The 13,904-nt window shown below is 43.9% G+C and overlaps 1 protein-coding gene across 1 annotated transcript; it reads right to left on the bottom strand.

Moving 5' to 3' along the window:
- On the bottom strand, nt 1-1,263 carry LOC121538234 (adhesion G protein-coupled receptor E5-like). Its single transcript, XM_041846078.1, has 5 exons — nt 1,205-1,263; nt 954-1,116; nt 606-728; nt 303-469; nt 1-156 (listed from the first exon to the last, which is right to left on the bottom strand). The coding sequence occupies exons 1-5, from the start codon at nt 1,253-1,255 to the stop codon at nt 1-3; spliced, it is 660 nt and encodes a 219-aa protein (XP_041702012.1). The 5' UTR covers nt 1,256-1,263.
- Between the last annotated feature and the right edge of the window lie 12,641 nt (nt 1,264-13,904).

Raw genomic sequence — 13,904 nt, 5'->3', positions numbered from 1 at the left:
CTACAGTGTTCTCATCACCTTTTTGTGGTGGATTCCCACCAGCAGAGCAAATGTGCTGAGATGGTTTGACATCACAGAGGTGCAACCCCGCCCAGACCACTCCCCCGGTCCATTCCCATCCGACCAATAAACACAGGTGGGGTCAACATCACTGGACTAGGATACAGTGTATATATGAGTTGGGGTTCATTCCATTTTCACTCAGTCAATTCAGGAAAAAATTTGACTTCATGGAAAATATATAAATGAAAAACATGTTTTACTGACAGCCAGAGACTATTAAGAAGAGACACAAGTGTTACCTGCAGGTGATTGAAGGTGAGATTAACCGGTTGGGGCAGGTTTGTTGTGTTGGAGTTGCTAACGGACACCGTCTCAGCACTGGACATGAGCTGCTGGCTCTGATGAGAAAAACTGTCCTTCAGAGTATCCAGATTCTTATAGCTGAGCAGAACGACAAAGGCAAACCCTGCACACCAAAAACAACACAAGAAAACATAAGGCCTGATACAAAAACATGTGCAACAATATCCCAAGCGAATCCATCAATGTGTGCCTGTAATAATATTTTGAGAAGATGATTGGTACTGTAGGACTGCGGCTACCTGGGTAATTCTGGTAATCTCCAACCGCCGTCTCCCAGGTGGTGTCAAGTTGAGTGTTCTCATTGGTCAGGCTGACTGGTCCTTCAGGTGGAGTCTGGTCTCTCCTCACCATAATCTCAGCCTCTGTTTATCAAGATAGACAAAATCAACACAGACCAGAAATCACCATTACTGAAAGAACACAATCTTGCATTTATTTAATTTTTACATTGTCACAATCTAATGTGCTTGTTAGTGCTCCGTTTACAGTCAGTATGGTGTTCAGATTGTGGTCAACCTATGGTACCTGCGTGGTGGTTGGTAAATTGTAAATATGTGGTCAGCGTGTGCTCAGTGTGTGTGTGTTACCTGTGTGGTTGGTCTCTATCCTGGTCACGTTCTCTGTCAGCTGTGGAGCAATCAGTCTGATAGAGATTTCAACTGTCCTCAGTAAGCTAGTCACTTCACTGCTACTACGGTGACCGTTGGACTGGAGGCCCAATTGAAGAACATCAGTGGCATTAACCAGTAACTATAGAAGAGAGACATAAGGGTTGTATACCTATGTTTGTGTGTGTGTGTGTGTGTGTGTGTGTGTGTGTTTCTGTGTGGTGACTTACTGTCAAAAGCACATTTCCTGTAGGTCCAGACAATGTAGATTTACTCAACATCAAACAGTTGTTTCTCAGAGACAAGAAACTGCCAAAGCCTGGTAGAGTCTGGGAGGGAGATAAATAAAGAGAAAGAGAAAGAGGAGCGAGAGAGGAAGAGGAGAGAGAGAGAGAGAGAGAGAGAGAGAGAGAGATGTGGGAGGGAGAGAGAGAGAGAGAGAGAGAGACAGAGAGAGAGAGAGAGAGAGGAAGAGGAGAGAGAGAGAACATAAGTACATACACTACCAGATCAAGTGAGGTATGCTTCTCTAAATTCCAAGCTTACTCATTATTTAACATGAAGAACTTACCTGTCCAGGCGTACCCTGTGTTTCATCTTGGTCACAATTTAGCTCTGAAGAAAAAACATGAAGGAAAATTATCCCAATACCCCACAAAACCAGGTCTACATACCTGCTCTACCACATGCATGACAAAGGAGTGCATCATGGACGACAGGTGGAATGGTGCTTGTCTCTCACCTACACACTTAGTTTGGTTGTTGCCGAAGTTAGTAAATCCAGCAGAACACTGGCACCAGTAGCTGCCATTCAGGTTTTGGCAGATCCCCCTCTTTCCACATACTCTGTCTATCTTACACTCGTTAATGTCTGAAAGGGAAAGAGAGAGGATGAAAGTGTGGAATGACAAGGAAAGGACGTCACACACACAAAACACACACATGAACGCAAGATGCACGCGGCGCACACAAACATTTTGCCAGTGATATTCTTGGGCTCTAATCTAAACCCAGGAAGACACAGTAGTAACTGCCTGTGGTGTTGACGCAAGATCAATTGTCCCCACAGATGGGGAGAATGTCTATACACTCATTGATATCTAAATAATATTGATGAGTCCAAGTGTACAAGAGTTTAAAATGTTTGCACCTGCATCACCGAAATGGTACCTTTTCGGTGGCGCAACTGGCTAGTGTGTTGTCAAGCGGACAGTTATGTGTGTTTGCTAGCTACCAACAGTATTGAAACAAGCTGAATTGTCCCCACAGATGAGTGAGTTGTTACTACACTCATCGATATCTATATGACACAACATATACAATATAACGTTATGACATGTGTAATGTAGTTACATGGCCATTTAAAAGCACAGGTTTTGGCTCGTCTCAAACTCAAGGTAGCCATAAGACTATTGGTTTAAAGCCATATACATCAGAGGAAAATAATGTTATTTCTCACCTACACACACAAGGTTCATACAGACAGCATCCTTACACTAATCTACGTATATATCTACATGAGAAAGGCCAGATAGGTATTTAAAGTTGTGACAGAGATCATATTTAAGTCAAAATATATACATATTTTCTGAATAAAGACAACCCTTGAAGTGAATGGTGTTGAATGTTCTTGATCAAGGTCTGGTTAATGCTGGAGAATAAACAAATGAGCCATTTATAAATTGCTGATTTAGGTGAATATTACTGATCAACCTAACAATACAATAATTTAAAAAATGTAAGTCTAAAATACATTACACATGAATATATCATATCACCATCAGTCTTCATCATCATTAACATCACAAATAGCATAATACAAAATCCCCTTAGCTTCATCTCCACCTTTCTGTGGAGCTCCATGACCATGGTCCTTGAGAAGCGCTAAATGAAGACATAAACAAAGGTTGAACTGCAAACATACATACATAGCTTTTAAATAGACTAAATTATGATATTTTAGTCAAATAAAAAGCTGAACATTTACTGACCCAGAATCAGGAGAAATATAATTGCTCCCATGCTCGCAGCTCCAGCAGCACGCCGACCCCGGCCTCGGGGACGGCCAGGAGGACGCGGAGCAGGGCGAGCCGGATAGTGACGGTGGAAATCCTGCAATAGGGAGGGATCGAGGATATCCCTCACCGGGACCCAGCACCGTTCCTCCGGGCCGTACCCTTCCCACTCCACAAGGTACTGAAGGCCCCACACCCGACGCCTCGAATCCAGGATGGAACAGACGGAGTACGCTGGGGCCCCCTCAATGTCCAGAGGAGGTGGAGGGACCTCCCGCACCTCAGACTCCTGGAGCAGACCAGCCACCACCGGCCTGAGGAGAGACAAATGAAACGAGGGGTTAATACGGTAATCAGGGGGAAGTAATAACCTATAGGTGACCTTGTTGATTCTCCTCAGGACTTTGAACGGCCCCACAAACCGCAAGCTCAGCTTCCGGCAGGGCAGGCGGAGGGGCAGATTCCAGGTCGAGAGCCAGACCCGATCACCCGGTACGAAGACAGTGGCCTTACTGCGGTGGCGGTCAGCGTTGGCCTTCTGTCGACGCACGGCGCGTTGGAGTTGGACGTGGGCAGCGTCCCATGTCTCCTCCGCGCGCTGAAACCAGTCATCCACCGCAGGAGCCTCGGTCTGGCTCTGGTGCCACGGTGCCAGAACCGGTTGGTAACCTAAAACACATTGGAATGGCGTTAGGTTAGTGGAGGAGTGCCAGAGAGAGTTCTGGGCATATTTGGCCCATGGCAAGAACATCGACCACTCCCCCGACCGGTCCTGGCAGTAGGACCGCAGGAACCTACCCACATCCTGATTTACCCATTCCACCTACCCATTACACTCGGGGTGGAAACCAGAGGTCAGGTTGACCGAGACCCCCAGACGTTCCATGAATGCCTTCCAGACTTTGGATGTGAACTGGGGACCTCGGTCAGACACTATATCCTCTGGTACCCCGTAGTGCCGGAAGATGTGTGTAAACAGGGCCTCCGCAGTTTGCAGGGCCGTGGGGAGACCGGGCAGAGGAAGGAGGCGACAGGCCTTGGAAAAGTGGTCCACAACGACCAGGATGGTGGTGTTACCTTGGGAGAGGGGAAGATCAGTCAGGAAATCAACACTCAGGGGAGACTATGGTCGTTGTGGAACTGGTAAAGGTTGTAACTTTCCCGCTGGGAGGTGCCTAGGTGCCTTACTCTGGGCGCACACCGAGCAGGAGACATACACCCTCACGTCCTTAGCCAAGGTAGGCCACCAGTACTTTCCGGTCAGACAGCGCACTGTACGACCGATACCTGAGTGACCAGAGGAGGGTGACGTGTGTGCCCAGTAGATCAGACGATCACGGATACGAGCAGGCACGTACTGCAGCCCAGCTGGACACTGAGGTGGAGATGGATCTGTGCTTAAAGCCTGCTCTATATCTGCGTCCATCGGCCATACTACTGGCGCCACAATGCAGGAGGCCGGGAGTATGGAGGTATTGTCTCTGGGCCTCTCCTCTGTTTCATACAGCCGTGACAATACTTCTGCCTTCACGTTCTTCGTACCCGGGATGTATGACATTGTAAAATCAAACCGGGTGAAGAATAAATCCAGCAGAACACAGGCAGCAGTAGCTGCCATTCAGGTTTTGGCAGATGCCCCCTGATAGATTAATTTGTATTTTAAGAATAATGATTAAAGGATTTCACACCAAATACAGTATAAATGTGTGAACGGTGTTAGAGTTATAATGTAGTGTCAACCCACTAACAGAGGGGGGGAGTTAGAAACTGCTGAGAAAACATTCCAGGGTGAAGGGGACTGAGAAACTGTTTAAAAGCCTCCTAAAGGTGGGCGGAGCAAAGTGCCTTTGTGTGTCAAGGGGTATAAAAGCTGTATACAGTGGGGAAAAAAAGTATTTAGTCAGCCACCAATTGTGCAAGTTCTCCCACTTAAAAAGACGAGAGAGGCCTGTAATTTTCATCATAGGTACACGTCAACTATGACAGACAAAATGAGGAAAAAAATTCCAGAAAATCACATTGTTTGATTTTTAATGAATTTATTTGCAAATTATGGTGGAAAATAAGTATTTGGTCAATAACAAAAGTTTCTCAATACTTTGTTATATACCCTTTGTTGGCAATGACACAGGTCAAACGTTTTCTGTAAGTCTTCACAAGGTTTTCACACACTGTTGCTGGTATTTTGGCCCATTCCTCCATGCAGATCTCCTCTAGAGCAGTGATGTTTTGGGGCTGTCGCTGGGCAACATGGACTTTCAACTCCCTCCAAAGATTTTCTATGGGGTTGAGATCTGGAGACTGGCTAGGCCACTCCAGGACCTTGAAATGCTTCTTACGAAGCCACTCCTTCGTTGCCCGGGCGTCGTGTTTGGGATCATTGTCATGCTGAAAGACCCAGCCACGTTTCATCTTCAATGCCCTTGCTGATGGAAGGAGGTTTTCACTCAAAATCTCACGATACATGGCCCCATTCATTCTTTCCTTTACACGGATCAGTCGTCCTGGTCCCTTTGCAGAAAAACAGCCCCAAAGCATGATGTTTCCACCCCCATGCTTCACAGTAGGTATGGTGTTCTTTGGATGCAACTCAGTATTCTTTGTCCTCCAAACACGGCCGAGTTGAGTTTTTACCAAAAAGTTCTATTTTGGTTTCATCTGACCATATGACATTCTCCCAATCCTCTTCTGGATCATCCAAATGCACTCTAGCAAACTTCAGACGGGCCTGGACATGTACTGGCTTAAGCAGGGGGACACGTCTGGCACTGCAGGATTTGAGTCCCTGGCGGCGTAGTGTGTTACTGATGGTAGGCTTTGTTACTTTGGTCCCAGCTCTCTGCAGGTCATTCACTAGGTCCCCTCGTGTGGTTCTGGGATTTTTGCTCACCGTTCTTGTGATCATTTTGACCCCACGGGGTGAGATCTTGCGTGGAGCCCCAGATCGAGGGAGATTATCAGTGGTCTTGTATGTCTTCCATTTCCTAATAATTGCTCCCACAGTTGATTTCTTCAAACCAAGCTGCTTACCTATTGCAGATTCAGTCTTCCCAGCCTGGTGCAGGTCTACAATTTTGTTTCTGGTGTCCTTTGACAGCTCTTTGGTCTTGGCCATAGTGGAGTTCGGAGTGTGACTGTTTGAGGTTGTGGACAGGTGTCTTTTATACTGATAACAAGTTCAAACAGGTGCCATTAATACAGATAACGAGTGGAAGACAGAGGAGCCTCTTAAAGAAGAAGTTACAGGTCTGTGAGAGCCAGAAATCTTGCTTGTTTGTAGGTGACCAAATACTTATTTTCCACCATAATTTGCAAATAAATTCATAAAAAATCCTACAATGTGATTTTCTGGAATTTTTTTCCTCAATTTGTCTGTCATAGTTGACGTGTACCTATGATGAAAATGACAGGCCTCTCTCATCTTTTTAAGTGGGAGAACTTGCACAATTGGTGGCTGACTAAATACTTTTTTTCCCCACTGTATGTGTTTTTTGGCGGCAGAGCTCTCCATGATTAAACATACAGATCATTCTTGCCGGTTGTGGACCTTTGTTTAATTCATGATTAAACCTGAGCCTTACACCCTCTGGGAATCATTCAGAGCATTAAGTTTGATTAATAAGAGATAGGTATTCTCGTGACAAATGGTCCTTCGAGCCGGATCTCAAAATACGTCTTTATCGTTCTGAGGACACCGAAAACCGTGCACGGGCGGATGATAGCATCCGTATAGAATAGACCTTGCCTTTGACGTTAAGGTTATAAACAGGCCGGTGATTAACCTTATGAACGATAAAGACGTTGACGAGATCTGAAAAAGCATTTAAATCCCAACTGCAAGAAAAAGGTCAGTAATTTTTATTCATGGATTTTGGTGAAATTATTTGAACTTGTTCAAGATGAGTAATTCTTGTGAAGGGCAGAGAATAGTTACCAAAATCTCATAAGGGTATAAAGGAAGGAAGGGGGGGTCCGAAAATGACTCTAGGTAATAGGCCTATACCAAAATAAACTAGTTAATATTGAGATTGTACAAGATACAGTCTTTACAATATAAACAGGAAGGGAGATAATTATCATCGTGTGAGATAGATACATTAAACAAGTCAAGAGTCATAAACAACTGGGGATTTGCTCTAACTCTGTCTATTTCATAAAACAGGAGCAGTTACGACCTCTGGGTTACGGAGAGTGTTAGTAAAAAATCGTATAAGGTTGTATACGTGTGCGACCTAATGATCCATCGAAATACGTGAAAATTGTTTCAAGGAAGGGACTAAAATAGGTCGCGTGAGAAAAAAATGGTGGTCCCATCCGTTTCATAAAACTGGTGTCTTAAAAAACTCTGGGTTACGGGTTGGATAATTTAAATGGTTGATTACAAAAGCAGATCATAAACATTTGCTCAAAAGTCGCACCAAATAATAAATCCCAAAGAAAATTATTTTGATTGAATTATTACTAAACGGGGGAATTTCTTATTTTTCTACCATGGGAAATAAATATTCTAAAGAGGTCCGAGAATTAACGGGGGATGAAAGATATATGTTAGGAAGAGATCAAAGAAATATGTTTTATGGATCCATTTGGGAGAAGAGGTATGGATTTATTGGGCATCTCGATGTAGATAAATTAGAGGCTATGATTAGGCAGATGCATGTAAACTGTGGAACGGATATGAAGAAACAGCGAGGGGAGGGGCTAGAGACAGCGAGAGTATGGCTTTTGGAGGCTCGGAAGAGAGAGGAAGGACAGAAAAGAATAAAAATGTTATGCAGAGAGAAAATTAAGTAAAAATTGAGGTTTCAGTGCCTCCCCCAGAGCAGAGGGCAGAAAGGTTACATCCAGTTTTAGTAGAGCAGGCTTGGAAAGAAAGCCCAGATGATAACGTTGTCATGTGTAGGAGAAAATTAGGAGTGGTCCCCGCCCCTCCCCCACCATATGACGGCCAAGCCGGAATGTTGGAAGAGGGGGAGGATGGAGGGGAGAGAAGGGAGTCCAATAAAGATAAGAAAGAGGGGGAAGTTTTACAGAAAGAACTTACAGAACTCAGGGAGAGTAGAAAGGAAATAGGCAGGCTAAGAGTAGAACTGGATAGAGAGAAATAGTCAGGAAGGGCTAGAGAATGTAAACATAGATAATTTAAACACAGGGAGTTGAAGACATTAGAAGACTATAATAAGCCAGGGAAGAGAGAGTGGTTAGATGATGAGGAAGGGGATGACCAGTACCCTTTGATAGCCTTGCCGAACCCAAGGGCTGGGGAGGAGCATGCACCAGACACACTGGATGTGTATAGGGCGTGGACACAGCGAGATGTAGTAAGAGCTATAGAGGGTGTAGTGCACCCTAAGACAGGAATAGAGGGGTTCAGGAGGGATTTGGAGAGTCTAGCAGCAAGCTTTAAGTTAAACACAGGGGAAATTGAGAGGGCAGTCAGAACACTAGTTGGGAAAGATTGGGCAGCTGTTCGGGGGTAGTGGGTTTCAGGGGATGCCAATGGAGCAGTCCTGCCATGGGCAGTTGATGGGCAATATGTTGGGAAAATAACTGAGTTGTGTAATAATTTAAGGGAACATTACCATCGACATGCTGACTTCTCCAAAGTACATGAATGTAAACAGGAAGACAGTGAGACCATCAGCCAATACTTAGAAAGACTGAGAAATGTATTTAACGCAAATAGTGGCATACCTGAGCCTCCCCAGTGGCAGGGAAATGATACTCCGTACCATCAGCAGCTGAAAATAGCATTCCTCAGTGGAATGAGACCAGAAATAAGCAGGAATATTAAAAGGACTTTAGTGGGATGGGGAACTACTTCGTTAGCCGAGGTCAAGAGATATGCAATCCATCATGAGCAAAATAGTAGACAGGACAGAGTAAGAAAAGAACAGAAGGGAGCAGAGTATTTAATGACCACTCTAGGGGAAATAGCTGGTAGAGGTAGAACTCCAGAAGAGAGGGGAGAAAGGCCTCACTCTTTCCTGCCCTATGGGGGAGGAAGTAAGTGCTTTAACTGTAACAAGGAAGGGCACAACCATCGCGACTGCAGACATAAAGGAAAGAGTAAGCAAGATAATTGGGGTAGAGAAGGAGAAAGGACCTACAGACACCCATCGCCCAGTTCCGGTAAGGAGGAAAAGGAGGATAACGCATGACTAGAACAAGGGGAAGATAGTAGTACAGATAGTGGAGGAGAGGGGTCAGAGGAACCCATTAATACGGGGTGTGAAGTGTTTGAATTGGCAATGATTGAATTGGCTCTGCAGCAAGAACAGAAACCATACCTCACCTTAACAGTACTGGGAAAAAAATATTAAATTATTCTGTGACACAGGGGCATGTCGCACAGTGATCTGTGCAGCCGACAAGCCCGAAGGAATTATAATTAATGGGGAAAAAATAATCTTACGCTCGGCCTCGGGCCATCAATTTATAGAGCGATTATCGGCCCCTGTGACTTTACAACATGAAGATTCAGGGGGAAAGGTATGCATACCTGTACTTGTATCAAGCCTGTGTCCAGTCAATTTACTAGGAAGAGATGCCATGACTCAGTTGAACGTAGCTGTGAAGCCGACTCTGAGTGGTATGAAGGCATATGTAGTAAGGGATAATATGGTAGTGAGCGGGGAGGGAGAACCATGCTATTGGTATAGCCAGGATCTGCTAAGAGGGGGACTTACAGACATAACGAAATCACTAATAGACCTAGCAAATGATTTAGTGATTGGATCAACCAAGATGACAGTAGATTACTTACACTGTACATTATGGTGTAATGAGCACCCAGGCCCTAACCCAGATTATGAGGAAGAATTGTTAAAAACCACAGAAAGAACAATTGGGTTAAAATGGGTTCACTATGATTAAAAAAATGTGCAGCTGTAGAGGTGGAGTTGGGACCACAGAGCCAGAGACTGTACAGAGAAAGGTGGAGCCCCCATGTTTCCCTAGTGAAAGAACCTTCAGAGGAATGGTTATCACTAGGTAAATGGGTAAAACAGGGGAAAAACATCACTGACTGGCAGAATACACCAAATGGGGATCAGTATAGCCACTCCACTGGGAGATACAGAAGAAAGTTTAATTGGAGAGCAAAAACCCAGCCCGGAGTCCACCTGGAGACAAGTTTTGACGAATGACAGGAAGATATTTTCTTAACTCAGGAACAGGAGGATGAGTTAGCAGCAATTCCGTTCAAATTATGGTCACAAGGACCTGCCGATGTGGGACTAATTAAGGGGGTAGCTCCAGTACAAGTGGTTCCTCGATCCGATCACAGACCATACCAAAAGCAATATCCTATGAAGCCAGAAGCAATAAAAGGGATAACACCTACATTTGAGCATTTACTTAAGGGAGGGGTGATCATTCCTGGAGATGAGGCACAATGCAACTCTCCAGTATTTCCTGTTAAAAAGGCGGCACCTAGCGCCGACTGGAGGATGGTCATGGACTTGCAGGGGGTTAATAAAAATATAATTCCCAGAGCTCCATGTGTACCAGACCCACATACATTGCTGAACCAATTGAAACCAGATAACTCCTATTTTACGGTGATTGATTTAGCTAATGTTTTCTTTAGTATCCCAGTTCATCCAGATAGTCAGGGGTGGTTTGGCTTTACATTTCAGGGAAGGAAATGGACTTACGCTAGGATGCCACAAGGCTACTTGGAAAGTCCTACAATCTTTGCCCAGGCTATAACTAGGAATTTGGGAAAGTTTGAACCTCAGGAAGGAAGCCAAATGTTAGTTTATGTAGATTATATTATATTAGCTAATCCCACTCAGGAGCGATGTAAGCGGGATACAATCCAATTGTTAACCTTCCTGGCAGAACAGGGACACAAAGTGAGCAAAAAGAAACTTCAACTTTGGCAGAGCGAGGTGATTTACTTAGGACACACCATAACTCAGGAGGGGCGAATGTTAAACTCATCCAGGAAAACTGCTATACTTGGAACGCCTAAACCGTTAAAAAAGAAACAAATGATGAGCTTTTTGGGGATGATAAACTACTGTAGAGCTTGGGTACCACATTATGCACTGCATACTGGGAAGTTCAGTGATCTTATTATTTTTATTTTTTTATTTTTTCGTCATTTAGCAGACGCTCTTATCCAGAGCGACTTACAGGAGCAATTAGGGTTAAGTGCCTTGCTCAAGGGTACATCGACAGATTTTTCACATAGTCGGCTCGGGGATTAGAACCAGCGACCTTTCGGTTACTGGCACAACGCTCTTACCCACTAAGCTACCTGCCACCCTTCTATGGGAAGGCAATGGCAGCCCATGATAAAATCATTTGGAACTCCGAGGCGGAGGAACAATTTAGAGAGATAAAAAGGTTGCTCACTTCCCAAACAGCCTTAGCTTTTCCTAGATATGACAGGCCTTTTACCCAAACGGTGGACTGTAGGGTAGGATATATGACATCGGTCTTGACTCAAAAACATGGGGATAAGAACAAACCCATTGCATATTATTCATCTAAATTAGACCGTAGCACAAGCAATGCCTCTATGCTTACAGTCTGTGGTAGCTGCAGCTCAGGCGGTGCAAGATTCGGCATCAATAGTTTTGTACCACGATTTAACCCTAAGGGTTCCGCATGCAGTATCCATACTGTTGTTGGAGCATAAGATGGCCTATATGTCACCCGCTAGACATTTATCTTGTATAATAATCCTGTTAAATATGCCTAATTTGACCATAGAACGGTGTACAACTCTGAACCCCTCTACTCTGGTTCCTATTGCAATAGATGGCAGCCCGCATGATTGTATAACTGAAACTGAGAAACTTGTGTTGCCAAGACCTGACTTGAAAAACCTAGCCTTAGTAGATGGGGAAGTGAATATGTTTGTTGATGGTTCATCTAGAAAAAAAACCTGATGGTACGAATGCTACAGGATATGCAGTTGTAACAGAGACAGACGTCTTGGAAGCTGAATCATTACCTAGAAATTATTCTGCACAACAGACCGAGATAGTGGCTCTCACTCGGGCATGTCATTTGGGTAAAGGGAAAAAGATTACTATTTACACCGATAGTGCCTATGCATTTAATACAGTACACGTATTTGCTGCACAATGGAGAAACAAGGGAATGGTAACCACTTCTGGCAAAACCATTACACATGCCCAGTTAATTTTGAATCTTTTAGATGCTGTACTCCTACCAGAGAAGATAGCTATCTGTAAATGTGATGCTCATACTAAAGGTGTAGATAGCATAAGCAACGGCAACAGAAAGGCAGATGAGGAAGCGAAGAAGGCAGGTCTCAAACCACAAGCACCCACATACTTACATCTGAAAGAAGAGGTGAACATTGATAAAACATTACTGATGGAGAGCCAGTTGAGAGCACCAATGAAGGAAGTGACCAGATGGGAGAAAATGGGAGCAGTCAAGAAGGGGGAAATTTGGCATCAGGGTAATTTACCTATATTACCTAAATCTCTGTTTAGATATGCAGCAATTTTGATACATGGCTTCAATTTTGATACATGGGCAAAGCCATGTATCAACCGGGGGGATGGTGGAAATAATTAGAAAGCACTTTGTAGCGTATAGAATAACAAATTACTTAAAAAATGTTTGTTCTAGGTGTGTTATATGTGCACAAAGTAATCATCAAGGAAAGCAGAGAGCACCAAAAGGGGAATTTCCCCAGGCCAGATATCCATTCCAACAGTTGGAAATTGATTTTATAGAACTTACAAGAAGTGAAGGAAAGAAATGGTGTTTGACTGTAATAGACAAGTATACCAAATGGGTAGAAGTCTTTCCAACCTCCTCCGCTGATGCATTAACAGTAGCTAAAGCTTTATGTCAGGAAATAATCCCTAGATTTGGATTGCCAGAAACGATCTATTCCGACAATGGGTCTCACTTCGCCAACCAGGTGATAGATAATATTGGACAGAAGTGACATATTAATATGAAGAAACATTGTTCATATCATCCGGAATCAGCGGGTTTGATTGAACGCACTAATTCAACGATTAAATCACGTCTGACAAAAACGCACATGAGTACAGGAAGAAATTGGGTACAATGTCTACCAATAGTATTAATGACGATTAGGGTAACACCGGATAAAGATGGGTTATCCCCCTTTGAAAAAGTGTTTGGGAGACCATATAGAATGCCCGAGTTAGGCAGACTAGAGCAGGCAGATATAGAAGTAGAAGGGACGTTGGCAGGACATATGAGAAGACTGTTCATTAACCAAACACATATGTCAAAGATTTTGTGCCCCACAGGAGAACTGTAGTGTGTTCTTAGGGTGTGAGTATGGGGTGGTACCAAACAGAAGCACTAAGGGCAGGAGAGGGTTGGCGGTTTTTGGGAATATGGGTGACCCTGAGCTGCATCATAGTCTCTGCAATAGTCTTGATATGTCAAGATCCACCACCACCCCGCACCAATTACGCTATGCCCTTACCATTATTAAGAAATAAAAGGGAAGCGACCCGACATACTGACCGTCAAGGACGAGTGACCTACAAAATAGGAGTCAGAGAAGTGTGGGGAGTAAGATTCAAAATTAGGATTAGGGATCTTATCAGGGCGGGTAAGCAAGCAACGTGGGATTATAAAATCCCATTTATGTTCAGCTCCCTCGGCGGATTGTTCCTGGGCTCAGGTGTTTAGACATACTGGGAGATGGAGATACAGTGGGGAAAAAAAGTATTTAGTCAGCCGCCAATTGTGCAAGTTCTCCCACTTAAAAAGATGAGAGAGGCCTGTAATTTTCATCATAGGTACACGTCAACTATGACAGACAAAATGAGAAAAAAAAATCCAGAAAATCAAATTGTAGGATTTTTAATGAATTTATTTGCAAATGATGGTGGAAAATAAGTATTTGGTCAATAACAAAAGTTTCTCAATACTTTGT

The sequence above is a fragment of the Coregonus clupeaformis genome, chromosome 3 (genome assembly GCF_020615455.1).
Source record: "Coregonus clupeaformis isolate EN_2021a chromosome 3, ASM2061545v1, whole genome shotgun sequence".
Taxonomy (NCBI): Eukaryota; Metazoa; Chordata; class Actinopteri; order Salmoniformes; family Salmonidae; genus Coregonus; species Coregonus clupeaformis.
Note: the sequence above shows the minus strand (reverse complement) of the source record. Positions and strands in the feature narration are given on the sequence as shown.